Source organism: Delphinus delphis, chromosome 2, assembly GCF_949987515.2.
Source record: "Delphinus delphis chromosome 2, mDelDel1.2, whole genome shotgun sequence".
In the NCBI taxonomy this organism is placed as follows: Eukaryota; Metazoa; Chordata; class Mammalia; order Artiodactyla; family Delphinidae; genus Delphinus; species Delphinus delphis.
Window position 1 is genome coordinate 1,536,133 of NC_082684.1, and position 27,104 is coordinate 1,563,236.

Sequence of the window (27,104 nt, forward strand, 5' to 3'; positions counted from 1 at the left end):
TTTGCTCTTTATTGGCCAAAGTTCCTCCAGTCTCAGCAGCACACAGCGGGGGATGGGGAGGATGGGGGGTGGGCGAGCGCAGTGTGGGCAGGGGCGCCACGGGGTCAGAGACGGGAGCCCCTCTGGCTAGATCCGTCCGGTCCCCTAGGCCTGGATCCCGGCCTCCCCTCAGCCCAGCCGGGTCTGGAGGTGGGAGCAGCAGCTCGCAGGGCGGGTTGTGCTGTCCATGAGGGGACCAGGTCCTGGCTGTGGCCACAAGGGCAGACCCCTCCCTGCCTCAGGGCTGGAGATGCTAGGATGCGTGTCAACTCCATGGGGTTCCCCCCCCGCTTCTGAGTAGAGGGACGCTGGCCCTCCCATGCACTGTCAGACAGCCTGCCTCTACCCAAAGGCCCTGGGGTCCTCTCACCCACCTACCTATCCCCGACTGGGCCACCACAGAACTGTGGAAACGCATAAACAATCCCATTTCAGTGAAACACGACTGCTTCAGACCAACTGAGTGGGCTGAGGGGCTGAGCTGTGGTGCCGGGGCTCCAGCGCCCCCACCCGCCCCGGCTAACCGCAGCTGCAGGGGGAGGGGGTCTGTGAGGGCCTGTCCCCAGAAGCAGCTGGGTGCCGGGTGACAAGCTCAGTGGTGCTGGACCCGCAGCCACCGGACCCTGCCCCCTGCAGGCTGCGGGCGGGTGCCGTGGTGCATGCGGTGTGGGGTCGGGGCTGGGCATCGGCGTTTAGAAAGCAAACCGCGAGGGGCTGGGGGCATTCAGGCAGGCCAGGAAGGCGCCAGGCAGGCCGGGCCCCAGTGCCCGTTGGGGTCCCAGCCGCAAGCCCCTGCCAGGGCTCCGGGAGACCGCGGCACTGGCTGGGTAAGGCACAGGGTTTCGGTTTCCCGGGGGCCGGTCCCAGCCTGGCCCCAGAGGAGCCCCGCTCGGCAGCACGTCCAGCGGTCCTGCTGTGGGTCCTCTCACTTGGTTCTGGGCCGGGGCCTGAGGCCTGCGGGGAGGGAGAGGAAAGAACTCGGTCAGGAGCAGCCTTGCTGTGGGCGGTGGCAGGGGGCCCGCACCGGGTCCCCAGGCTCCTGCTGCCCCCTGCTGCCCCCTGCCCAGTGGGCTGCACCACGTGTCCCCAGGTCCACTCGGACGGCAGGCCCTTTCTCTGGAGCAGCGAGGCTCACACAGGAAGCAGGTGACTGCTGCCCGCGTCCACCTGTCCAGACCGGGTTTCACAAAGCACATTTCATCACCAGGCGGGCGGGGTCTCCCCAGGTCTCACTCCGTCTGTACTCACGGGTCCCCACTGTCACCAGCTCTCCCTGGAGGCCCCAGTCACTTCCCCACCGGCCCCTCATGTGGATGCCTCCTGCCGTGTCTTTCTGCAGCTCCGTCCTCAGGGCACTGGGCCCTACACCTGTGGCTCCTGCCCCAGGCCGGCCCTGCGCCCACCCAGTGCCCTCCATGCTCTCTAGTCCCGGGGCCCTCGCCTGGCTGTTGCCCCCAGATGCCCTGCGCCCACGGCACCCCGGAGCCAGGCGGCAGCGTGGAACTCGGGGACCAGAGCTCAAAAGAGATGGGGCAGGAGTAGAGGATCAGAGTCCCCCACACTGTGGCTGCAGGCCCAGGAGGGACAGTCAGGTGGGCCTGGGCCGGGCCGGGGCGGGCAGAGGGAGCGGGGGCGGGGCTGCACCCAGGAAAGGACCAGAGGAGCGGGCGGAGGCGCCCTGACGCCACTCCTCCCACTCTTGCCGTGGCCACGCGAGCACTGCAGCAGAGGACGGAACACACCACCCACGCTCGACACTTGCACGATTGAAAGATGGCACGACAGAACAGAAATGCTGGTGCAAACTGGGGGCCGTCACTCCGGGCATCACCCACCTGCTGCTTACTAATCAGAGGGAAAACACTCCTTGTGCAGCGGGGCTCTGCCACAACCACCACTGTAACACGTCTGGGTCGGCGTCAATGCCACCGACGCCGGGACAGACAGGCCCCTGAGCCCCTCCCGCGATGCTCTGGGGAGGACTCACGTCACGGGTGTAGGATTCCTGCCTTAAATGCAACCTGGACCCAGGTGGGGGACAAACAGGACACCTCCAAAGTGACTTCGTGTCTGCGGTGTTATGCAAGACAAAAGGGGCTGGACGTGTGGTCCTGGGCAGGACTTTGTTTCCAGAAAAGCAAAGCAACGACTATGACAGGTAGACTGGGACCAGGGGTCACCCCGGCCGGGGCTGCAGGTAAAAACAGCTCGGTGTCTGGGTGCGCGGGAGAATGGCCCTGACCTGGGGGCCCCGGGGACAAACCCCGGCACAAAGTATCCTGATGGCTATAAGCAACCCTCACGTCGGTCCGTAAAGCTGTGGGGGGTGGGGGAGCAATGCAGCAGACGTCAGCAATTCTCCTATGTTTTCCACATTTTTGTAATTTCAGGGTAAAGGGTAGGTGCTGTTCATTGGGACCTCCTCACAAATTTCCGGTCGAGTTGAAGTTTTTCTCCAAATAAGAAGTTGGGGAGACAAGGAGGATAGGGGTTCTTCCTCCCGTCCTAACACTGGGATGACAGGGCCCACGAGCCTGCAGACTGGGAGCCCCAGGCCTGGCCGGGGGTGGGGGGGGACTGGGGGAGCGCAGACCCTGCACCGGGCACAGCGGTCTTTCACCAGACAGTGGCCACACATGGTTGCTGTCCCCGAACGCATGGACTGCACACTCCAATGTCCCCCACACCTAGGGCCAGCAGCTGGGGCTGCAAGGACAAATCCTGGCCCCGAGGGACAGGCGGGTGCCCTCGTGAAAGCAGACAGCCCAGCTCAGCACCCCCCGGGGGGCAACACCCCGCAGCGCAGGGTGAAGGCTGAGCCCCGCAGCAAGGCTGAACTAGGTAACAGCTGCACTGGACCACACCCCTGCCCTGGGCTCCGGCACCAGCCTGACCGCACCTCGATGCCCTGGCCAAGCCCCGGGCACATCGGGCAGCAGGTGTGTGAGGAACAGAGGGCGCCCCCCCACACACAGAGCTCCCACCCAGGCGGGGCTCCGGGGCCCTGCACCAGATCACGACCCACAGCACAGGCCGGGACGCCATGGGGACCCAGGCCCGTCACTCCGGTTGCAGCTGTGAGCCTCGGCAAAGACCCTGACTGTCCCACCCCATCGCGGGAGTCCCAGGAGGTGCCCACAGACCCACCCGCTGCCTCCAGGGAGAGGACGCCTGTGCATCCCCACAGGGGCTGGTGGCCTGCCTGTCCCTGGCAGCGGTCTCCAGGGTCTTCCCTGTCCCTCAACGGTCTCCCTGGGGACACGTGTGGCTGGAGCCAGGGCCAGAGGAGGGCCGGGTGCCCTGTGGATAGACTTGGGGGAAGCGAAGCCTGGCGGCCGGGAGTTAGCACGAGGCTCCGGCAGGGCGACCTCAGCCTGGTGGCCGGGCCGAGGGCCACGCCGTCCCCACCCTCCGGGCCCTGGAGCCCTGCTCCCCAAGGGCATCCTGGCTGGCCCTGTCCACCCCGTCGGCCCGGCGGAGGCTCTGAGGCCGCACCTCCCCCAACTAGGCGAGGCACAGCTCCCGCCCTTCTCCGAGAGGGAGGGGAAGCCGGGCACCGCGGCCCGGGGGACGCTGGCTGGAGGGCTGGGGGAGCTGGGTTAGTGTCCAGGAGGGCCGGGCGCGGGCCCTGCCTCTGCTGCCACCGTTAGTGCTGAGCGCCAGGCTGGTACGTACCTTACTGGATCACACAGAGTCTTTTTGTTTTATTATCGTCAGGGTCAAGGGCAACCTCTGCTTCCAAATAAAAGAAACGCGCTCAACAGCTCGCCCCTCGCGAGCGACCCTGAGCTCAGAGCGTGGACGCTGAGCCGGACACAGTCGCACCCCAGGCCCCTCGCCGCGCCCTGCTGCAGGTGGCCCACGTAAGGCAGGCGTCAGCGGGTTAGAGGTGTGCTGGCTGGACGGTGCCCCCCAAGGCTGCCCCTTCCCGGAGCAGAGGCGCTGCCACCTCCTGTGTGGCAGGACACAGAGATGCCCCGGGAATCGCCCACACTCGGGCGGGGGGGAAGGGGTGGCAGCGGCCGGCCGCAAGGGGAGCTCCAGGGCCCTGGCATGTGACGAATGAGCTCCAATCACGCGCCAATGCCCGGAGCCCTGCCGACTCGCCTGCCTGGTACTCCTGCTCGGGGTACAAGGAGGGAGGGGGGCCCCAAGTTACCTTCCTGGCTCCTGGAGGGGCGCTTCTTCCTTCGCTTGCCTGTGCCCTTTGACGTCCGGCCCTGGGCCCTGGGGAGGGCGCCAGACCCTGATGAGTCAGTCACAGCCTCCTCGGAGAAGGACCTGTCCAGGGAGGTGTCCAGGGCGGAGTCCGGGGCTGTGTGCTCATCATCTTCGTCTCCGTCCCCGCCACGGCCTGCGGCAGGGAGGCCAGCACCGCGGCCGTGGGCAGCTGCATCCTCTGCGCCCTCGCCTGTGGTGTCAGCCTCGGCCTGGCGGGCGCCCGGAGGGGCCGTGGGTTCCTCCGTGTCTTGGCTCAAACCCGTTGCCTTGGAGAGCTTGTCACTGGAGAAGTTGAGCGGCTTCAGGGCCTGAGTGCCTCCCAGCACCAATGAGGGCTGGGGGCCCAGAGGGTCGTCGGTGGCCAGGACATCACTGGCATCCATGTACCAGGAAGAACGCCTCTCCAGGGGCCCAGGACCACCCTTCTCTGATGAGTCTCCAGCGGGCTGGGGGCTGCTGGGGGCGGCATCAGTGAGACCCCAGCCGCGGGGCTCCTTGGCCACTGCGGCATCGAGACCAGGCTCCGACGTGGGGAGGCTGGTGCCTCCCACAGGATCCCTGGTGGCTGCTGTGGATGGAGTACCCATCAGTGGAGGGCAGGGGCCCCTCAGTGATCCCCATCCCTAGAGCCTGCCCAAGTCGAATACCACCCACCCTGCAAAGCCCCCCCCTCGGGAAGCTTTTCCTGGTGGCCGAGTGCGGGTTCCCACAGGGCAGGCCCAGGCCTTGATGTCCATGGTCTGTCCACGGTCGGGGGGGGGGACGCTGGGCCCCGAGACGATGGCACGTCGCCACCCCTGCCCCCAGAGTCCCCAAGGAGCCCAAGGCAGCCTTCTCAGGAGTGGAGAGTCCCACCCCGGGGCGTCATGCCTGCCTCCTCCACCACCACAGAGCCCCTCTGAGCCCCAGGGCATCTGTCAGAGGGCCCATTGGCCCGACTCCTCTGCCGGCCTGGGGGCTGGACGGGTGGCCGTCACACCAGCCGGGGAGCCCTCTTGCAGCAGACACACGCGGAAGCATTGTGGGGGTGAGCTGGCCCTTATCTCAGGGCAGCAGGGGAGAGGAGTGGGCTCTCCTGTGAAATCAAGGAGGGCTTCTTGGAGGAAGGGAGGCCCCGGGCTGCAAGGATGGCATAGCGCGGGGGTGGCGGGAAGCAAGTGGTGACAGGGAGGCGGGGGAGGGTCTCACCAGGTGCCTTGTTCCTCGGGGGGTCTGCGGCCGTGTCCCCTCGGCCACGGGCCGTCTTGCGCAGCTGGAAGCCCTTCCTGATGTCAGCCAGCAAGGCGTCGATGACACACACCTCCTCCTGCTTCCCGCCTCCCTGCCTGACTGAGAAGCCCAGAGACGCGGCTCAGAGGGTCCCTGGAGCCCACCCGCGGAATCGCCCCAGAGGAGGGGATGTAGTGCTGCAAGACTTCCAAGGAAGGAGGAGTGGCCATGGCCCAGGCCCGCCCCCCCCCCCCCCCCCCCCCCGCTGCCTTTGGCACAGCCTCACCAGGCTTCCCGCCCTCACCCCGCAGCCCGCGGGCCTCGTCTTCCTCCGCCAGCTGCTTCCTCCTCTCAGCCCTGGCCGCCCGCTCCTTCCGGTCCCTGTTCTCCTGCGGGACAGATGCGGCCCGTGAGCCCGGCCCCCCATCACCCCCATTCCGCCCGCCCTACCCGGCAATGGCGGGGGCCCACCTTCAGGGCGCGGATGAAGAGGTCCCGGAAGGCCTTCATGGTGCTGAGCGTGTCCTCCAGGGACAGCTGCTGGGCATCCTCACACAGGTAGGTGGCCAGCTCCAGCTGCTTCTGCCTGATGGCCTGGAACACCTCCTCCACCTCCTGGGAGGCCGTGATGCCGGCCTGGGGGCACAGGGGCAGGGTCATGGCCCTGAGGGGGCCCACGCAGGGCACCACCTGCTGTCATAGGGAGATGCCCAGGCTGGAGCCCCAGGGAGGGCGCGGTGGGGCCCATGGCCGCAGGAGGATGGCCACCGGCACAGGCCCTGCCGGCGTTGTGGTCTCTGAGCAGGACCGAGGGTCTGAGCACTGCGGCCGCAGGATCAGGGACCAGGAATAGGGGGCTGCCCTCCCGGAGGGGGGTCTCTTACTCTGGCTCTCTCCTCCCCACGCTCACCTGCCCCCCGCCCAGGGCCCCACCCACCCAGCACCTGCCTGGAGGCGTTGGGAGTACTGCTCCTGAACCTCCGGGATGGAGGAAGACACCTTCCGTTCCATCTCCAGAAGCTTCTTCAGGTTACTGCTGCACTCCGACTGGATGATCTCAAGGTTTATCCTGAAGGAGCCAGAGGGCCGTTAAAGTCAGGGGACGGCTGGTGTCCAGGCTTGCTGGGACAGCGGGGGACCCCTGGACTGCTCACCCTCAGGGACAGGGGGGACCCCCCGACTGCACACCCTCAGGGACAGCAGGGACCCCCGACTGCACAGCCTCAGGGACAGCGGGGACCCCCGACTGCACAGCCTCAGGGACAGCGGGGACCCCCCGACTGCACAGCCTCAGGGACAGCGGGGACCCCCGGACTGCACAGCCTCAGGGACAGCGGGGACCCCCGGACTGCACAGCCTCAGGGACAGTGGGGACCCCCGGACTGCACAGCCTCAGGGACAGCGGGGACCCCCGGACTGCACAGCCTCAGGGACAGCGGGGACCCCAGACTGCACAGCCTCAGGGACAGTGGGACCCTTGGACTGCACAGCCTCAGGGACAGTGGGACCCTCGGACTGCACATTCACTGGGACAGTGGGACCCCAGATTGCACAGCCACTGGCCGCCAGAAACACGTCAGAGCCTTCAGATGGCCTAAGTGGGTTGGGATGAAGCGCCCAGCCTACAAGGTGCTGCGTCTGTGGCGTCAGGACAGTAACCCCCACGGATCAGCCTGTCCTCGCCTGACCCTCCACAAGGCGCAGCAGCCCCGCGACAAGAGGACCTTCCACGGTGGCACGGTGCCGGGCAGGGCCTGTGCTGGGAGTGTGGACCCTGCAGGTGGATGGCCTGGGCTGCCCTCCCAGAGCTGCACCTGGGCTATGTGACCCCATGGACCCGGCCCTGCTTCCCCAGGCCTCAGTTTCCCTCCTTGTACAGTGGGGTGGCATGGCCTCATCTTGAAGGTTAACCTTGTGAAGAGGTCATGTTAGACCAGCCCCTGGCGTGACCGTAGTCAGGTCGCTCCCCAACATCCTAGGCCTCGGTTTCTTCCTCTAGGTCACACGGGCACAGGCCACGGCGGACGCGAGGTCTTGCCCAGGGTGAGAGTGTCTATCAGGCAGCAGATCCTGGGGGGCCGGGGTGGTGCCACAACGTGCGACCCAGCCTAGTCCAGCCGCCCCACTGGCTGGGGAGCGGGCAGTGGGGGGCAGGGCAGGAGGTACCTACCCTGCCGCTCGGGAGGGCGGCTCCAGGTCCTGGGGCAGCTGCAGGAGGTCTGGGTGGCTCTCCTCCACCTCCTGCAACATGACGTGTCCGGTGAGACCCGCTGAGGCCACCCTGCAACTCCCCACCCTCAGCAGCTGTGGTTCACGGCCCTCGGAAGCCCTCGGCACCCTGGGCCTCCAAGGCCTTCCCTCGGGCCTGGCCGGATTCTGCCGGTCTTGCTCTCCTTGGGGTCTGGGGAGGGACGGTGGCCAGTTGGAGTGGGTGAGGACTGCGGGGGGTGCAGTGGTGTGAAGGGGAGACCGGGGGCTCAGATGGGAGCCCCGAGGGGCTGCGGGCAGAGCGGGGCGTGGGCGCCATCCCGAAGGCCCCCCAGGCCGCGGACACCTCCAGCACGTGGTGCAGCAGCGTGACGCGGCCCTGCTGGGCCTTGGTCTCTGTGAGTTTCAGCAGCGCGCTCATCTTGAAGCCGTCCGCGTCCCCGGTGTGGCTGCCCTGCGAGGGCGGGAAGTGAGCCTCTCGGCCTGGGCCCGGGGCCAGGTGGGGATCAGGGAGCAAGGGCGGGCTGCGTGCTGCCCACTCACGTAGTTGAGGAAGTTCCCGATTTTCAGGATCAGCAGGCAGAAGACGGGCAGCCGGTGGCTGGCGAGCAGGCCTGCAGGATGGCGTCCCTTCACTGCCTCCCCGCACCCCACGCACCCCACCTCCCCGCTAGGCTCCAGGGCACGAGGGAGCGGGCAGGGCAGCGGAAACGTGACTGAAAGCAAGCCTGGAGGCTCCGGAAGCAGGAGCGACATGGGCGCTCACTGAGCCTCACGCCCCCGGGGGCAGGTGACCACTGCCCGTTCTGGGGGCGAGGACAGAGGGGAACCTCTGCCACCTGCAGCCACCCTGGCTCTCAGTCTGTGGCCAAGACGACAGGGGACATCCCCACCCGGCGTGCAACCCCAGCGGAACCGAGCCATGCCTCGGTGGTCAGGCCCGTCCGTGTCCCTGCCCGCTGGCTGGGGACTCCTCGCTCAAGGAAAGCGGTGTGCGTGTGTGCGTGTACGTGTGTCGGCGTGGGCATGCGTGAGTGCGTGCACGGCTCAGGCTTCAAGACGGGGCGGTGGTCTACAGGGAGGGGAAGGTTGGCACCCCCAGGGCCTGCCCGCCCCCAGCCGGGTGCCCCACTCACCCTCGCAGGCGGCGAGCAGTAGCTGGGCCTTGGGCCGCACCATGTCCAGCACGACGGCCGTGCCCTCGCACAGCAGCATGCACTCGACCCGGAGCTGGTAGCTGGGGCGGCAGGGCGGGAGCTCAGGGCCTGGGGGCCTCCACCCACCCGCCCTGGGCCCGCAGGGTCCTCTCGGCAGCGCTGGTGGGGGGTGGTCCCACGGCCTGGCCCTGTTCAGCATGCAGCTTCCCGGGCCTGGCGCGGGCCCGGGAAGGGCGCTCTGGACAAGCCCCAGGCTGCCGAAGATAAGGGCAGGCGCTCCCCCGCGGGGCACCCCTCGCTCCTAGAACAGGGGCCTTCCCGGGGGTCACACGGGGGGGCCTGGGCCTGCCTGCTGGAGGCCACACAGCCCTGCCCGCTGCCCACCCCCAATGCCGTCGCCGGCCGGGAGGGAGGCCCCGGCCCACAGGGTGTCCTTGGAGGGCCCCGCGGCTAGGGACTGCTCTTCGTGGAACCCTGGGTCGCGTCTACACAGCCCTGCTCTGTCCTCTGGGTCTGGGCCCAGCTCCCACCCGTGGGCAGGCCCTCGGGTGCAGGGCCGCCGAGCTCACCAGGGGATGTCCAGCAGGAGTAGGTAGAACTGGTCGGCGCTGGCCAGCCTGGCTCGATCCTCTGTGAAGGAGCGCAGGTGTTCAACCTGCAACAGGAGGCCCCCGCGTGCTCACCCAGGAGACCTGCGGCGGCTCGCTGAGGTGCCCGCTCACCGGGCACAGCTCTGGGTGGAGCTGCAGGCCCCTTGGGCCCCCCCGACACACACCTCTTGGGTCCACTCACCTCGTGCTTCTCGGGAAGGAGCTTGCGGAGCTGCTTGAGAACCTCCACGTCAAACTTGGTGGTGTCCCCAGCCCGGATCATAGCGGTGACCTCCTCGTTGGAGCTGGAGGGGTGAGAGGACGGGGGTGGTCACACGAGGCACCCCTCTTGGCCTCCTCGGGACCCTGCCAGCCTGGGACGGCCCTTGGCCCACGACACCTCTGCTGGTCATGCCCAGGTTGCCTCCCACACCTAGGAGGTCGCAGGGGCCAGGGCTGCGGGGCACAGAGAAGGCAAGCCACCTGCCCGGGGTCACACAGTAATGACGCTGGCGGCTGAATGGAACACTCCCCATCTGCCAGAGCGCCCTCTTCCTCCTCCTTCCAGGGGGCTGCTCAGGACACAGGTGGGCTGGCTCAGCGGTACCCAGTGAGCTCCCGGGCGGAACACCTGCTGCAGGGAAGGACTCAAGGGCTGGGAGGCTGGGCCACGTCCTCGGCCTGGCTTGGCCACCGCCTGTCTGTGGCTTAAAGGGTCCCCACCACTCTCTGGGTCTCATTTTCCCCAGGGAGTCTGGCCTAGTGGTCTTCAGAGCCCCCAGCTGGGGTCCTCTGTGGCTATTACCCGCGCTGTCCCTAGCCCCAGGGATGGCATGTGAACTTCCCAGGGTGGCCTGCAGAGGGCACTGCTGAGCCCAAGATGCGGGGCCGGGTCAGGCGGGGCCTGGGAGTCTGACTGGGGCTTGGCGGGAGGGGCCGGCTCTGCGACACCAGCTGCTCTCAGATCCTCGCAGCTCACCATCTAAACTGCTTCAGGAAGATGTTGAGGTTCAGGCTCTTCTTGGAGTCCAGAAAAGTGATCTGAAAAACATCCCTGACCCATCAGTACCTGGAGGGCAGCCACGGAGCCCTGTCTAAGCCCTGGCCCCTCCCTACCTCCTTGGGCTCCTTCCTGGCTGGGGCCACTGCTTGTTCCTTGGGCTTGGCCACGGGGAAGGAGAAGAGCCGCTCGATGGTGGAGAAGTCAGGCTCCACCATCTCAGTGTCCGGGCTGCTCAGTGACGCCCACATAGAGCTGCGCTCTGCGGGCAAGGGGCCGCCAGTCAGGCTCACACCTACCCCGGGAGTCTGGGGTGCAGGTGGCCCGGGCCTTGGAGGGCTGGCAGGGATGCCCTGCCTGGGGCCCAGCCCAGGGCAAGCATACAGCGGGCACTTAATAAATGCCTGGCAAAGGAAGCCCTCCAGCTGCTGCCATGCCACATATGTGGGTGTGGCTGCACTGGGTAGGGGGGGGGGATTGCGTCCAGGCTGGCAGGTGACCTGGCCTCTAGCCAGCCTCGGCCTTGACCTCCTCTGAGCCATCAGCACTCAGCCCCTGGGCGGCATCAGAGACACATACTGGCCTGCAGCTGTGCGAGGAGAGGGGCCTCAGAGGTGACCCCTGGCCTGTCCCTGCCCCGGCTGCCCCCCATGGCGGCCGAGCCCCTGCCCTCAGAGGGGAGCCGCCTGGGGGCGTGGACTCACCTCGGGCCACGCTGGGACCCCTGACCTGCCCCTGCCCCGGCTGCCCCCCATGGCGGCCGAGCCCCTGCCCTCAGAGGGGAGCCCCCTGGGGGCGTGGACTCACCTCGGGCCACGCTGGACGGCAGCTTCTGCCAATTCAGCTTCTTCATGCGCAGGGTGGGGGGCTGCACCCGCCGGTGGCTGGGGACCCAGGCGGAGCCCAGGCTGTGCGCCACGGTGATCTCCTCCATGCCGCCCGCTGCAGGGGGCCCGGAGGTGCCCGGCAGGGGCGGGGGCGGGGGTGGGCACCCCAGGCCTGGGGGTGGAGGCGGGGGGGGTATGGTCCCACTAGGGCCAGGCAGTGGGGGAGGTGGGGGTGAGGGAAACGCGGCCCCCAGGCTCGGCAGGGGCGGGGGTGGAGGAGGTGGGGGGGGGCGGGGGCGGGGGACAGGTTGCGGTGCCAGGGAGGGGGGGTGCAGCTGGGGGCGGGGTGGGCTCCAGCTGCTCCGGGGCTGTGGGCTGTGGCGCCGTCCTGCCACTCTCGCCCTGGACGCTGGCAACGTGCAGGCCGGCGAGGGCTGCCGCTGGCTGCTGGCCCCCGACACCCACTGTCGGGGCACCGGTGTTTTGGGGGGAGCTGCCCCTTCGACTCTGGCTGAGGTTGACCTGGACACCCTTGTGGGCCTTGTCCAGGGAGTGAGGGCGGGGCCGCCCCTTGATGGACAGGAGCCGCTCGACCATCTCCTCCAGGGTGCACTCCTGGGCTGGGGTGGGAACATCCAGGTCAGGGTGGGGGGCATCCGGAAAGGTGCAGCCCCCTCCCTCGGGCAGAGGCGGGTTAAGGACCGAGGCTGGCCCCCTCCCCCCACAGGCTAAGAACCCAGTGTGCCCACCAGGCTGGGGTCAGGGAGGGGGACGCGGGCGGGGGCTACAGGCACGGGGCCCCTGCCCACACCCCATCCCACCCACTCACTGTCACTGGCCAGGAGCACGGCCCGGTTCACCAGGCTCTCCAGGGCCTCCCAGAGCAGCTGGCTGGAGCGGAGGGTGGGCTCCAGATGCAGGAGGCCCTGCAGCACAGACAGCAGGTGGGCGGACACCGGGGAGCAGCTCACCTGGACGGGGTGGGCAAGGAGTACGGGTCACAGCCATCGCCTCCCCAGGAGCGTCCACCCTGTCACCCCTCTAGGCCCCACGGGGGCCCTGGCGATGTGCCTGAGTCAGGGCTCCCTGACGGGCACGCCGGTGACACCTGGGGTCAGGTCAGCGTCGGGGGGCGGTCTGTGCCCTGTGGGATGTGCAGCATCCTGGTCTCCCCCCACTCGAAGCCAGTCGCACCCGTGCTCAGTTGTGACAACAACCCCAGATGTCTCCAGATGTTTCTGGATGCCCCCGGGGACGCTGGCCCCTGGCTGAGAGCTGCTGGGTTCCGTGAAGGGAGCGGCTGAGCTGGACCAGAACCCAGCACCCCGACTCGCTGGTCCCGAAGTCCCCTCGGTACCCCTCACGGTGGCCGGTGGGCTGGGCCCAGGACAGCGCAGCCAGCCTGTCCTCCTGGGTCCTGTGGCCCTGGCTCTGGCCGGAGACAGCCCAGACCCGGCCCCAGCAGGGCAGGGTATGGCCAGCACAGGACAGGAGGCCCCTTCCAGCCCGCCGGCCCGCCGGCCCCTCCCCCAGACAGTCCCGGGAGGGGCTGCCCGCCCGGCCCACCTTGTGGAAGAGGGAGGCGAAGACCTCCTGGTGGCTGCTGGCGTCGACGCCCCCGAAGAGCCGCAGCAGCTCCTCCTCGTCCTCGGCCTTGGCCTCCCTGAAGGCTTCCAGCTGGATGCCCAGGTCCTCGTCCTCCAGGTCTCTGCGGCGGGAGGGTGGGAGCGGGCGGCGGGCTCAGCGCTGCTCCCCCAGCCTCCCTGCCCCCGACAGGCGCGCACACAGCCCTGAGCAGGGCCCGAGGCCTGCAGGTGGCCGCCGTAGCCAGGGGCAGCCGGCCTCCCCGGTCAGCTCCGCGCCCCTCGGGACAGGAAGCGCGAGTTCTCACACTCGCAGGGACAGACGGAGGGGCCGTGCCGCGGGGGGCACGGAAGGGGGGGCAGGCCCTCCTCTGGGTGCCGGAGGGCGGCACCAAGGCTGCCCCCGAGGCGTCCCCCCGGCCTCTGCGAGCAGGTGTGGGGCTCTGGCCTGAGCGGGGTGCTGTGCGTTCACCGAGCCCAGCACAGGCCCGTCCTCAGCCTGGGCAACGAGCCGCCCCCTCAGCGCCCGGCAGACCTCTGGCGGAGGCCGGCGTAGCCCCAGTCGCACCAGCTGGGGCTCCTACTGCTGGGGTGGCCCCCTGCCCACCTCCCTGGGGGTGGAGGCCCCACCCTGGAGCGTGGTCCTGGCAAGGCCTGGGATGGGCTTCTCAGCTACACGGGTTTCTAGATGTCCGTTTAAACTTGGATTTTAAGTAAACACTGAACGACATTTAGCACAAGTATATCCGTGCGACATGTGGGACGTCCTTATGCTGACAGAGCGATCTGTTGTCTACCTACGATCCAATTTAACTGGGCGGCCTGTACCGTACCTGGTAACTTAGTCTCTCGGCGCAGCTCCCAAGCCCCGGGGTGGGAAGTTCTGCTTAATGGCCTGTCCAGCAGCGCTAGGAATGGCCAGCTGGGTTCTCCCTGGGACCTGGCCCCAGGAGCGGTGGGCCTGCTGGGGCCACTCCAGGAAGCCCCCTCCCTGCCCATCTGGACGCGCTGCTTGGGACCCAGGGGGAAGGGGGGCCTGGTTCTGGGGAGCAGAGTGGGGACTCACCGCAGCCGCATCAGAACGTCCAGCAGCTGCAGCCCTGGGAACGGACGGGTGCGGTAAGTCTCCGAGGCTGCTGCTCGGGCAGCCCACCCTCGGGTCACCCGCATCTTTGACACCTGCATCTCCACCCTTTCCCTGGGCTCACTCCTACCAGCCAAAGCACCCCGCCCATTCCCTCGGGACACTGGGGATATGGGGCTCTCGGGGGAGACCACACTGGACGCACAGTGGTCCCCAGTAAACGGTCCCTGGCACAGCCAGCAGGGCTGGAACTGGACGTCAGAGGACCCGCCTCCCTCCACTGCCCGGCAGCCTTGCACAGAGAGCCCTCCAGGGCTAATGTCCAGGGGTCCCGGGGCCCTCGGTCCACCGAAGGGAGCAGGTGGGGGCAGGAGGATTCCCGGGCCCACGCAGAGCCTGCCTCTGGGGCCCTGGAGTGGAGGGCACGGGGCGTCTCCCCAGAAGGGGCAGCGCGGGCTGGGCGGCCAGGGTCCCAGTGGCGGGGGTCCGGGCAGGGCTACCGATGAACTCGCTGCGCAGCTGGGCGCGGGCACGGACGTCCTCGGGGCCCAGGATGATGGCGTTGACCACGCTGAGCAGGGTGGCCACGTAGGGCACGTTGTCGCTGTCCGAGAGCTCGTTCATGATGACGCTGAAGCGGTACTGCTGACTGCACACCGTCTGCAGGGTGGACGGGGTCAGCGTGCCCCCAGGCCCCACCCAGGCGCCAGCCACCCACCGCTCACCTTGTAATGGTCCAGGGCGTCCAGGGTCAGGGCGTGGCCCTCAGGCGAGTAGACGCACAGGGCCGCCAGCAGCTCCAGCACCTGCTTCTTGACCATCACGTTGGACGTGTCCAGAGCTGCCAAAGGCAGGGGGCCTCTCAGAGGGGCCCACTGACCCCAGCCCGGGCTTCCCTCCTCTCGCCCTGCCCCCACCCGTGCCCACCGACCCCGGCCCGGGCTTCCCTCCTCCCGCCCTGCCCCCACCCGTGCCCACCGACCCCGGCCCGGGCTTCCCTCCTCCCGCCCTGCCCCCACCCGTGCCCACCGACCCCGGCCCGGGCTTCCCTCCTCCCGCCCTGCCCCCACCCGTGCCCACCGACCCCGGCCCGGGCTTCCCTCCTCCCGCCCTGCCCCCACCCGTGCCCACCGACCCCGGCCCGGGCTTCCCTCCTCCCGCCCTGCCCCCACCTGTGCCCACCGACCCCAGCCCGGGCTTCTCCTCCTCCCGCCCTGCCCCCACCCGTGCCCACTGCCCAGCCCGGGCTCCCACACTTTAGCTGCCAAGTGCCTGGCTGGCGGAGGCCGGGGTGCCCTGTATCAGCCCACCGCCCACAGCAGGCGCTGGCCTCTGCAGACGCACTGACCGTCCCCGGGACCACGGGGAGGGGTGTGGAGGCAGGCACGGCCCCAGTCACCCGGGGTCGACTCCCGCTGGCCCTCAGGTCTAAGGGGGCCCCCGTGGGCTCCGGGCCCAAGGCCAACATTGGCAGCCCTCCCAGGGCTGAGCCCGTGTTTTCTCCAAACTTAGACCAACTGTGTTTACAGCAGACACAGCCTGCGATGCCTGCTTGTCCCCATGTACCCCTGCCTCCCACTGCATTCCCGGAGCTGGGAAAGTTTTGGGGGTGTCTCTCGGCTGGCCCTGCTGAGACTGAGGCACAAAGGACTCTATAGACAGCAACAGCCGGGCCTGGGCCGGGTGGTCTCTGGTTCGCTCGCCCACACAGGCCCTGCCCGGCCCGGAGCCCCGAGCATCGTGGGAGCAGCACAGCCTGGTAGGCAAAGAGCACGCAGTGACCACTGTCCACCAAGGGCCGCTTGCGGTCTCTCCCAAGGACTGAGTTGGCTGCAGTCCGGGGAGACTTCCTGAAAGAGGTGACAGTGAGCCAGAACTTGAAGGGCGGGCAGGACACGAGGGCACAGCAGCCTGAGCAGGGGGTGGAGACGGGGAGACCGGCGGCTGGGGAAGGAGAAGCCCCAGGTGGCCAGAGCAGGGATGGGGGCGGGGAGGGGGGTGGCGGTGGAGGACAACGCCGTTGGCAGGGGCCGCAGACCTGAAGGGCTGAGGCCGAGGAGCTCGGAGCCCGGCAGAGTGGAAGCGGGCCCCTCAGGTGGACGTGTGTTTCTGACCCAGGTGACTCCAGCTGCCACGGTGTGGACAGGGGCCCGGAGGCCAGAGACCGGGGAGGGGGCAGGGCCCAAACTAGCACAGGGCTAGGTGGAAAAGCAGGGCAAAGGCACAGAACAGAGGGGGCAACTAGGTACAGCTGGTAGAGGATCACGGCTCCAAGGTGACCTGGAGGCTTCAGACTTGGGAAGATGGGAAACTGGTTCCTCCTCCAGGAAGTCCTCCCTGGCTGCTGGGCCAAGCTCTTTCTTCCTGTGCCCCAGCCCTCCCACCGCCTTCCCCAGCCCGAAGCCTCACCCTGGGAGAGCTGGCGCACGTAGGCCTGGTTGCTGAGGATGTACTGGATGCCCTCCTGGGAGTTCATGACGGCGCGCACGCAGCTGATGCAGGTGAGCTGCAGCAGGGCGTCGGCGATGCGGGCCACACCGCGGCCCGACAGGCGCGCCAGGGCCTCGAGCAGGAGGTCCAGGCCGCTCTGCTCCAGGAACTGCACCATCCAGCCCCCGTCGCTGCTCTCCAGCCGCTTGCGCAGCCCCGAGTAGTTGACCACGGAGGGCACCTGCAGCAGCCGGATGCACAGCTCGGGCTCAGCGCTCTCCAGGTTGGCCTCCGTGGGGTCCGAGTCCTGAGGCCCCAGCTTCTCCTTCAGCGCTGCCCACTTGCGCTGCGCGCCCTCCTTCACCGACATCTTGCTGAACTGCGGGGCCAGAGGAGAGGGGTGTCAGCCCGGAGCGCGGCCCCAGGCCCGGAGGAGAGCCACAGCCCAGCTTGGCCCCTGGCTGGTCAGTGGAGGCAACGTCCCCTGCTCCAGGCCTCTACCTGCCAACTGGGACTCATTGCGTTCCTTGCTGATGCCCAGGCCTGCCCGGGGGACACACTACTGGCAAACCCTCATCCCACCAGGGCTGCCACTGCCCACGGGCTTCCCCTGTGCCAGGCTCTGTTTACACCCATCCCGGTCTCGATCATCACGGCAACCAAGGAGGCAGCACCGCTGTCCTCACTGAAGGCACCAGGACCCCAGAAGGCTACACTGGCAGGAATACCACTGACCCAGCGGTGATCAGGCAGCAAAAATGGGGTCTCCGGGGCTCCCTTATCTGGCCCCCAGGGTGCTTCCCCTGCCCAGTGGACAGAATCAGATGGGGACAATAGGGTGGGCGGGGACAATTCCAGACCCTGGTCATTTCTAGCCTGCCCACAGCATCGGGAATGTGCCTGGGGAGGGGGGCTGACTCGAGGGTCATGTCCACCGCCCACCCAATTCGGGGCAAGGCCAGGGCCCTGTGGGGAGCAGCCCTGCCAGGCCCCAGTTTCTGTGGGCCTCACTCTGTCAGTCTGCGTGCAGTGGAAGACCGGCGTCCCCCAGGCCTGTGGCTCTCGGAGACTGACCCGGATGCAACTGCAGGAGGTATGATCGCAGCCCAGAGAACATCCCCCGGCGGCCGAGGGGTGGCCCAGCCCAGAACGACCCCCAGACGTGCCCTTCCCCAAACGGAACAGCGGGACAGGTCACCACAGCCACCGAGGCCCCTCCCTGGGGCCCTGGGCTGTGACGCTGTCCCCAGCCACAGACCCTGGGGCTGGCCCCCAGAGATCAGGGGCAGTCCAGGCTCTTCTGCGACCATGTATGGCTTGGGTCTTATATTTAGCGTGTGAGAAGGGCAGCGTGGAGGGAGGCCTCAGGGGCAGGGCACGGCAACACCACTGTGCCTCATGCCCAGGGCCTGGTGCCAGCACTGCCCACCCCGACCCTTGGCCTCCACCACCCGGCAGGCGGGCACAGTACGCCCCCACTTCACAGGAGCGGACACGGAGGCGGCACCCAGGGGAACCAGATCACGTGCCCACGGCCCCAGAGATGGAAATGGCAGAGCTGAGGTTGGACCCCGGAGGGCGGCCTGAGGCCCTCGAGATGCTGGATGTCCAGTGCAGCGTCACCCAAAGGGCTGCTGGCCCTGGTAGCTTAGAGGGGAGACCCGCGGGGCCACCTGAGGTCACAGGAGACAGGCTGAATGGGGCCAGGAGCCCAGGGGCCTGTCCCCGGCGGGGCTCGCGGCCCCAGCGCTCGCTGCTGTCTCTCTCGGAGGTCCTGCTCCCCCTCCGCCTGGGTGAGGGTCTTGGGCCTCCTCGCCCCTCCTCTGTCTGCAGGGGGTCCGCACCAGGAGTCCAGCACCCCCCCCCCACCCTTCATCCTCCCCCTGCCCACCTGCCCTGCGGGACCCACGGGGTCCTTCCAGGAAGCAGCCTGGCCGGGGGGAGAGGGGGCTGACCCCCAAGTGCCCCTAGCTCTGACGCTCCCAGCAGCCCCTGGCCGAGCCTGTTCCCTCATCTGCACCAGCGCCGGGCTGCTGGCAGCATCCTGAGGGGTGGGAGGCGAGGGGCCTGTGGGGTGCCCCTCAGCCCTCCCCCAGGGGCCCCCACGGCCTGGGTCCTGTGCTGGGCCAGGCCGGCTGGAAAAGCCGGGGCCCGCCCCGTGACTGCACCCTCCCAGGCCCGGCCGCCTCAGACCCCCAGGCACTCACCCAGATTCTCAGGACCTTCCGGCTGCCTCGGCCCATCGATTCTGGGCCTTGCCACCGGCTGCCCCTCACACTCTCCTGGCTTCTCATCACTGCTGACCACGGAGCTGCCCGGTACCAGCTGTGGCCCCGATCCCTCCCAGGCAGCCTCTCGGTGGAGGGGAGGGGGCCGCTCCCACCAGCACACGGAGAGCGCGGCAGACGGACCTCCGCACACACTGCCACCCGCCGCGGGTGCTGCCGCTTAAGGAGGACCCAGAACCCACCCTCCCTTCCCGCCCCGCCTCCACTGGCCCGAGTCCCTGGCTGCCTGGCACAGGCTGAGTGGACAGAGCGCGAACTCTCCCAGGCCAGCGCTCTGGCCTCCCAGTGTCCTCGCCAGCCAAGAGCCCCAGGGGTCCCTGGAAGCAGAGGCAGCCCATGTCACCAGAGCCACCCTTCCCGGTGCTGCCCCGTCCTCCCAGTGCACACCCAATCCCCGGGCCCACAGGCTTGCTGTCCTGAAAGACGCCCCCCACGGGAGCCCTGGGTCTGCGGGAGCGGAAGCAAGGCAGGGGACCAGCCCTGCCCGCCACCTGCCCACGAAGGATCCTACGCCACGTGCCCTGGCACCGAGCTCTGCCCCAGGCGCCGCGTGGGGCAGCGACGGTGCGCAGGGCTCGGCTGGCCACGGCCCAGTGAGCACAGGGCATCCAGCTGGGAGAGCAAGCTCAGCTAGTGACCCAGAGGCTTAGGTGGGGTGGCTTCTCTCCCTCTGTGATGCCCACCAGGGTGCCCAACATCGTCCAGGGCTGTCAGGCCCTGGGCCAAGGACATCCTCCTAGAAATGTTCCAACTGCTTTTCAGGATAAAGACTGAATACATAAATGGACCACGACCAGACCATATATAAACACGGAACTCTGAGCCACAGCTGCAGCCACCAGCCCGCGACACCCAGCCACCATCACAGGAACCAGCCCAGGAAGCAGCTCCCTCCGCGCCAGAGCTGCAGGAAGTCAGACCTCCATCTCTAGCGACAGCCCAGGAAGCCCTACAGCCGCCCTGTGACACCCCCCACGGCCGGGACTTGATCCGTAACCCACGGCGTCCATGGTCTTTGTTCTCGCTTCTGACTGAGGACCAACCGGAGAAAACCGGACGTGCCCCCAGCCATCATGTGGACGCCCCGTGTCTTATGGGCCGTCCAGCTTCCCAGTCCCGCAGCCCCCATCACGACCGAGGCCCCCTTTTTCCTGTAAAGAAGCTTTCTGTACACAGAAGATATTTTAACGTATTAACATATATTATATAACACGCATGTAGATGGCTATGTGTGTATGGAACATTCTAGGTCTGTAGTAACCAGCCAGCAGACGACTCCCTGGCCGCAGCAGCCTGGAATAAACAGCCTTTGCCTGTTCCCGTCCGGGCGGTGGCTGAGCGCTTCCAAAGCGAGCACCGGAGGAAATCAACCTTTACTGCCCTCAGGAGCACAGGCTGTGGGGACGGCCCTTCCTGACAACACCCGGGACGCTGCGTGGGAGGGAGCGTGGTGGAAGGCTGCTGCCTCCTTCCTGGGCTCACCGGCTGTGCGCCCAGGGAAGTTACTCTGCCCCTCTGTTCTCCATCTGTGAAGTGTCTCAGAGGGCTGCACCCGGTGGGCAGAGCGAGCGCGCAGGCTCTCCCGGCTCTTGTCGTCCTGTCCGTGGATGCCTGCCTCTCTGCCCTCGGGCCCCGCTCAGCCCTGGCCCACCGCGCAGCCAGTCCAGGCGCCGAGACCTGGCGGGGCCACGGGGACCAAGCCAGTGTAGTCTAGTCAAGGCGGGGCCCCAAGCTCAGGAATGTGTTCCCAGTTCTGCGGGGGGGGGTCCCCCCCAGATGAGGGGTGTGGCCAGCCTGCCCAGAGCAGGGCCAGCACGGGAATTTGGAAGGGCAGACCGTTTTATGCAGCCAGCGCGGCAGGCTTAAGAAGAGCACGACCACCTGGGGCTCCCAGGGGTTCAAGTTCAAGTGGCTCAGGCCAGCCCCCGTCCCTTGGCGACTGAAGCACCCCCCTCTGTCCTCCAAGCAGTCCGCCCCACCCCTGCACCGAAGCTACAGGGGCAGTGACCCTTTGCAGAGAGACCCTGAGGCTGACGTCAGTGGGATGCTGCCGGCTGATCCTTAACGTTCACCTTTTTCCTTCCATTAACGTGGAGTTTCCACTTGGACCGGGTCATGCCTTCCCCTTCGGACGGGGACTCCAGAAGGTAGGGTCTCCCTCTGAGCTTTCCCAGGGTCAGCCCACCGATCCGGGTGTCCTGCTCATGGGCACTTGCCCAGCCCACACAGATGCCACTTCGTCAGACGCCCGTCTGGCCCTCCTCCTGCACCCGGCCAGCCTGGTACCTCCACCTGGGCACCCTCATGCCTGGGTAGCGGGGCACTCTCGGGAAGCCACCGCCCCTGCCTGGCGGTCATCAACCTGAGTGCGTGCCTACGGCGGGGGCAGGGTCAAAGCTGGCCTCCCAGACCAGCCCCTGCAGATGGAGAAACTGAGCCAGAGAGGGCGAGCTGGTCCAGGCAGGCACTGGGCGCTGAGCTGTGTCCTGGGCACGGCTGCTGGGAGGCCCTGCACGGATCCACTGGACTTTGAGCAGCATGGTAGGGTGGGGAAGCCCAGACTCGGGGTAAGCACTTGGCACCTTGTGGAGGTGGGTGAGGCCTTCTGTTCCTCAGTCCCTGCAAGGGCTGGCAGAGGAGGGGCTCTGGGGCCGGAGCGGGGGCCAGGGCTAAGGAAGGTGCCGGTGAGGGGGACTGGCTGCCTGAGGCTGGGGAGACAGCTTTGGGGTAGCCCTGCCAGCATCAGCAAACGGGCTGGGGTGCTTCTGGGCCCAGAGCCAGCGAGGGCGGGGGCGGGTGCAAAGAGTTAGCTCGTCTTCCCCCGGGGTGGGCGTAAAACGGCAAGAGGGGGGTTCCGGAACTGGAAGGCAGGGGCTGCCACACTGTATTTTTAGCTCCTACAAGAACCCAAATTTTTCCACTGCCTGGCAACTCTTGGATTACATTCCTGGCAGCTCCTGGAGCTCAGGGGCAGCCCGGGCCCTGCTGGGTAGGAGGGGGAGCTGAGGCTGCCCTGCTGTGACCCCATTACCCCTCCTTTCCAGAATCTCGGCTCCTGTGTCATCTTCACCAGGCCCCGAGCCCTCAGGGTGCCTCAACTCAACTGTGTGGGTCACCTCCCGTGGGCTCATCCCCGGTAGGGGGTCCTGTGCACAGTGGGCCCCCGGGAAGGAACTGCGCGTCCACCCATCGCCTGCCCGTACCTGGGCGTGGAGTGCGCAGGGTCCTCACGGGTCCCTGGCCCGTCTCCCGTCCAAGGAGCCCTCCTGCCTGCCCCACCTGCCGTCTCCAGGATGGGGTGTGAGGCCCCTGCCTCCGGAGCCCTCACTGCATCCAGCAGCGGGACAGAGGGGCCCGCTGGGAGGTGGGTGGGCGCCAAGACATTCGCGGCAGCACCAAATTAAAACCCAGAGGTGACAACCAGGGTGCCAGGCGCACTGTGTGGGATTCCAGCCACGTGAAATGTGACGTGTCGCACGAGACACGTGCCAAACGCTAAGAGATGATGCATCCACGGTGAATATGGTCATTTTCATGATTAGAAAGGGACAGAGCAAGCAACATGACAGAAAGAGACCAGCAGCATCTCACAGAGGGAGCTGGGCTTCGAGCAGGCCCGCCCCCAGCTCGGGGCACCAGGGGTGAAGGGATGGACCTGGGAGCTGGGTCTTCTGTACGGTTAGTTAGTGCAGAAGGGCCGGGGGCCCGGGTGGCCCACCGTGCCCAGGGATCTGGACCAGGTTGGAGTCATGACCGACGTGGCAGGCTCACACCCTCCTTGTTAGGAGCAGAAGCTGGTGGGAGCCACACAGGGAGGGTCCTGGAGCAGGGAACTGACTCGGGTGAACAGGAAAAGCAGCCGGAGCTGGGGCAGGTGGTGCCGCCCTACCTGGGCTCACTGGGAGGAGGGTCCCTGCAGTGCAGCCCTGAGCTGGGCCTTGTGGGTGTCTGGGCTTCTGGTAAGGGGCTGGGGGTGATCTGGGAGCCCTATTCCCTGGGGATGAGCCAGCTCGGATGCAGGGAGAGGACAGGAAGGGTGGAGGTACCCACACCAGGAAGCCAGGCTTTTGCTTCCAACTGCCCTGAAGGCTCACAGGAACCGGGTCTGTCCTCGCCTCTTGCTGTCACCTGGTCTCTGGGCCTCGGCCTCCCCAGCTGCACACAGGCAGAGCCAATGGGGAGCGCCCAGAGGGCCTGGCCACCTCTGCCAGTCTCAGGGCTCTGGTCCAGGTTCTGGGGGATCCCAGGCCGGGAGGGAGGGGACCGGCTCAGGGGCCAACGGTGACAGAGGCCACTGCCGCCTTCTGGCGGTGAGTCAGCTCTGACAACGAACACTTGAGGGAAGTGATGGGTGCAGACCTGCGGTCAGGGAGTGAGCGAGGGCGAGGAACCTGGTGGCCCCGCGGGTGGCAAGGCGGCGTCTGGCCACAGCTTCCACCTGCAGGGCTCCGCTGGGCCGCACGCAGACCTCAGGCTCGCCACCAGCGTCTCCTCTGCATGGGTTCTCTCCCCCAAGACCAGACAGAGCTCAGAGCAGCCTCCTCCAGGAAGCCCCGTGTCCCTCCCCCCAGCCCCCTGCTGCCCTCAGGAAAGGCCTCTCCCAGCAGGGAGGAGGACCCTTGGTGTCCAGGGAAGGGAAGGGGTAGGCCAGCTTCAGGCCCTGATCGCCCTGTGCTTGTCTAGGCCTCAGGGTCTTGGGGTAGGACATGAAGGCCACCCACTGCCTGCCCCAGGGGGCCCCCACCCACCCACCCCCGCCTGTCCTACGTCCCCATTCCAGGCTGCCTGCCCAGAGTAGGGAGAACAAAGCAGCAGACTGGCAGGGAGGGGCCCAGCCTGCACAGCCTGGCACTGCCACGGGCTGCAGCCAGGGCCTGGGGGCAGGGGACAGCTCAAGTTCTAGCTGAGACCAGGCTCTGCTGCTGACTGGCCGTGTCCCTTGGGCAACACACAGGACCTGCTGGGCCCTGGATTCTGTCCTCACACAGGGACGAGCATGTTGGTGCCACCTCCCCGCCCCAGTCTGCCGACAGATCCACGGATGCCACCTGCAAAGCGGGCCCGTAACTGCCAGGAAGCGCTGTGCCCCGCTGCCTACCAGTCCACTGTGCGTGACGTCACCTCGGCCAGGCTGCCGTGGCCGACACTGAGCTGGAACGGCGCGTGCCCCTTCTCCAGTCCCGCTCAGCATCCCTGGGCCACCCACCCCCGAGAGCCCGTGCCAGGAGCCCAGCCCTACCGGGCAAGTGGGACCCTGGGCCACCCACCCCCGAGAGCCCGTGCCAGGAGCCCGGCCCTACCGGGCAAGTGGGACCCTGGGCCACCCACCCCCGAGAGCCCGTGCCAGGAGCCCGGCCCTACCGGGCAAGTGGGACCCTGGGCCACCCACCCCCGAGAGCCCGTGCCAGGAGCCCGGCCCTACCGGGCAAGTGGGACCCTGGGCCACCCACCCCCGAGAGCCCGTGCCAGGAGCCCGGCCCTACCGGGCAAGTGGGACCCTGGGCATCGGGCACAAGACGCTGTGTGCTGTTCCCTGCCGGGCACCGAGGGGCCAGGCCCATCCTGGACTTGGTTTTCTCGTCTGCAAAATGGCCAGAATGTTGTCCAGGGACCGTGGGTCGGCTGGGCCAGTACGGTTTGCACAGGCGCCGGGCCTGCCTGGCCAGTAAGGCCCCTCCCAGGCGGCTCCCCTACTCCTCTCGGAGGCGACCTCCCAGGTCCTACCCCTGGGCCTTCGTCCCGGCCGTCCCTCCCATCGCTCTGCCCCCTGCCACAGGCGGCACCGACGGCTCTGCCTCCAGCTGCACGGCCTGGCCCGGCCCCTGCGTCGATAGCCTGGAAACACCAGGCAGGGGCCATGGATGTCCCCAAAGCGGGCAGCATCCGATCTGGGCACACGGGGCTGGCGTTCTCAGGCCACTCACGCCTGTGCACGTGGGGCGGCGGAGCCAGGCCGGGAAGGGGGACGGGCAGCACCCCCTCCCCACCCCGGGGCTGGGTGAAGAGCAGATGTCGGTTTCCCGGCTGTGGCGCGCAGGCGGCAGTGCCGAGCTGTACATACTTGGAGCAAAAATGGGGACACGGGCTCGGGGACATGGATGGTGGGAGAGGCAGGCTGCACACCGAGGCCACATCCCAGGGCCCCAGAGGACCGGGACCAGGCCGGACGGGGAGACTGAGGCCCTCTCACCCAGCTGGGCAGGGCCCATGCTGGCACTCACGCCCACATCCACCAGCACCTGGCGAGGACCAAGGTCAAGCTCAGGGATGGAGAAGCCCCTGCCCCACCCGCTGGGTCTGCGGGGACGGCGTGACGCGCGTGGAGTGGGGGAAGCACTGCGTGGCACAGCGGGGGCTGGGGCCGGCCTCTGCTCACAGCCGAGCGGGGTCTCAGAGGAAACGCAGGGAAGCCACGCCCAGGGCTGTGACGCGGCCCCGCCCCTCGCCCCCGGCCCACTGCACCCCCTAGCCGCAGCGCTCCCCTTCGATGCTAGGCCTCGGCGGCGCCACCTGCAAAACAGGAAGCAGAAACAGCCTCCACCTCCCCAGGCGTGCGCCTCCCACCCAGGCGGGGCTTCGCTCCATGGCCCCGGCCAGCCGGCCTCCAGCAGCGCTGGCCTTGCACCCCTTACCAGGGAGGCCTCCACCTTCCCGAGCGGGTGGGCCCGGGCACAACCTCCTGGGAGCCGGTGGTCCTCCAGCCTGCCCTCCCCCTCCCTTCCCACTGGGCCCAGCTCACAGGATGGGGGGGGCTGAGGACGCTCTGGCAGCCTGTGAGCAGCGGCCGCTGCCCAGGGCACCCGGGAGGTGCCGCTGGGAAAGCTGCATTGGGGCAGAGGGCTGTGACGGGGCCGGCCAGGCAGGCAGAAGAAGAACGATGGGGTGGGCAGGCCGGGCAGGCAGAAGAACGATGGGGCGGGCAGCCCGGGCAGGCGGAAGAAAAAAGCGGCCTTGGCCCTTGCCCTTCTGCTTCGGACAGCCCAGGGAGAGGGGCCTTTTCGTCAGTCACCCACCTGCGACTGCTTCCGCCCCTCCCGCCCCCGGCCACTGCCAGGAGGGTCCACCGCCCTGATGGGCCGGCGGCTCCCGGGCTCCAGGGCAGCTGTCCATCCGCGTTGGCTGCTCTGCTCTGCACTCACACAGGTGGGTGCCCTGAGGGTGGGCCGGCACCCCCTCCCCGCATTGGGGGCCAGGGGCAGGGGGCGCTGCTTGGCCAGGACAAAACTCTCCTAACTCCTAGGGCATCAGGCCTGGAACCCAGAGGCTGCTGCACCCATGTGCTTGCTCTTCCTGTGGGAACTGCGGCGGTGATAAGGGGCAGGGGGACAGCCCTGGCCTCCAAGTGCTCCCCGGGGGCCGGCCAGTTCTCCCCCGGCCCCCGGGGCAGCACGTCCCGCACGCCCAGCGTGGTGGATGCCACGCTCCGGCCACCACAGCGGCGAGGGGAGCATGAGCCTGACGCACACAGCGGGGGCTTCACGGACATCTCTTGCCAGGAGCACAGCACTGGTTCTGTCCCCGAACCACCCCGTGTCTCAGTCTCCTCTTCCCCGTGAAACAGACAAGAATCCCAAGACCCACCCTTACCCAGGACGGCGTGAGGGTCAGAGATCACGGTGGGAACGCGGCAGGCTGGTTCACTCGGCCCTCCTCTCCTTCCTTCATTCAGCCCACAGACCCTCAGACCGTGGGGGGACCTCGCCTCGGGGTTCCTCCTCTGGGTGCCCTCACAAGCCAGGGGCTCGAGCTCACTTCAGGGAAAGCCCCCCGCCAGGGTCCAGGCCAGGCCAGCTGGTCACACCTGCACCCAGGGCGGCGGCCCATCATCAACCAGTTACCATCCATCCCTCCTGCGGTTCCACAAACCACTAACTTTTCCAACCTGGAAAACAACTGCACTTTGACGAAAGGCCAATGGAATCTATTCAGGGTACAGCTTCCAGGTCCCAAATGTGAGGTGTATGCAATTAGCTCCGACAGCCTGTCAGCACCTCCACAAAGCGGGGGCCCCCACCTGACGGTTAACTCTTTGCCGCCGATGAGCGGAGCCTCAAAGGACTTGCGGCCTGATGGGTCACGGGAGGGGCAGCCCCACCTGGTCACCTGGGTTCACGCCCCCCGGCAGTGCCCCCTCCGCCTGCCCACCCGCCCCGATGACCTGTCAGCCCCGAGCTGGGGGCCAGGAACTCTTGTGGAAGAGACGGGAGGGTGGGCCTGGGCAGCGGTCGGGACGGGTCTACCGCACCAACCTGGCCCTTTGAGCAGAAGGTTGATGCCGGCCTGGAGAGGAGTGGGGACAGTGTGAAGTCTCAGACTCCAGACCTGGAACCAGACGCCCACCCACAGCTGCTACAAGAGGGCCGCAGCGTGCCCCACCCAGAGCCCGCCACCCTGGGAAGCACCATGACGGGGTCTGGGGCTTTGTTCTGGGTCCCCAACTCCTTCACCGCTGGGCGACAGAGGAGGTT

At 67.8% G+C, this 27,104-nt stretch overlaps 1 protein-coding gene across 1 annotated transcript; it reads right to left on the reverse strand.

The window, feature by feature from the left end:
• Positions 1 to 721: 721 nt before the first annotated feature.
• Positions 722 to 18,615, reverse strand: INF2 (inverted formin 2). Its single transcript, XM_060003830.1, is given in 24 exon segments — positions 722 to 993; positions 3,715 to 3,771; positions 4,199 to 4,828; positions 5,449 to 5,589; positions 5,774 to 5,858; positions 5,941 to 6,105; positions 6,418 to 6,538; positions 7,640 to 7,710; positions 8,024 to 8,131; positions 8,221 to 8,291; positions 8,814 to 8,914; positions 9,404 to 9,489; positions 9,627 to 9,729; positions 10,404 to 10,465; positions 10,541 to 10,686; positions 11,232 to 11,533; positions 11,535 to 11,871; positions 12,081 to 12,222; positions 12,818 to 12,959; positions 13,901 to 13,934; positions 14,419 to 14,578; positions 14,644 to 14,759; positions 16,328 to 16,727; positions 18,556 to 18,615. Coding segments are annotated over 23 exon segments (3,615 nt in total). The 5' UTR covers positions 18,592 to 18,615; the 3' UTR covers positions 722 to 993; position 3,715.
• Positions 18,616 to 27,104: the final 8,489 nt, after the last annotated feature.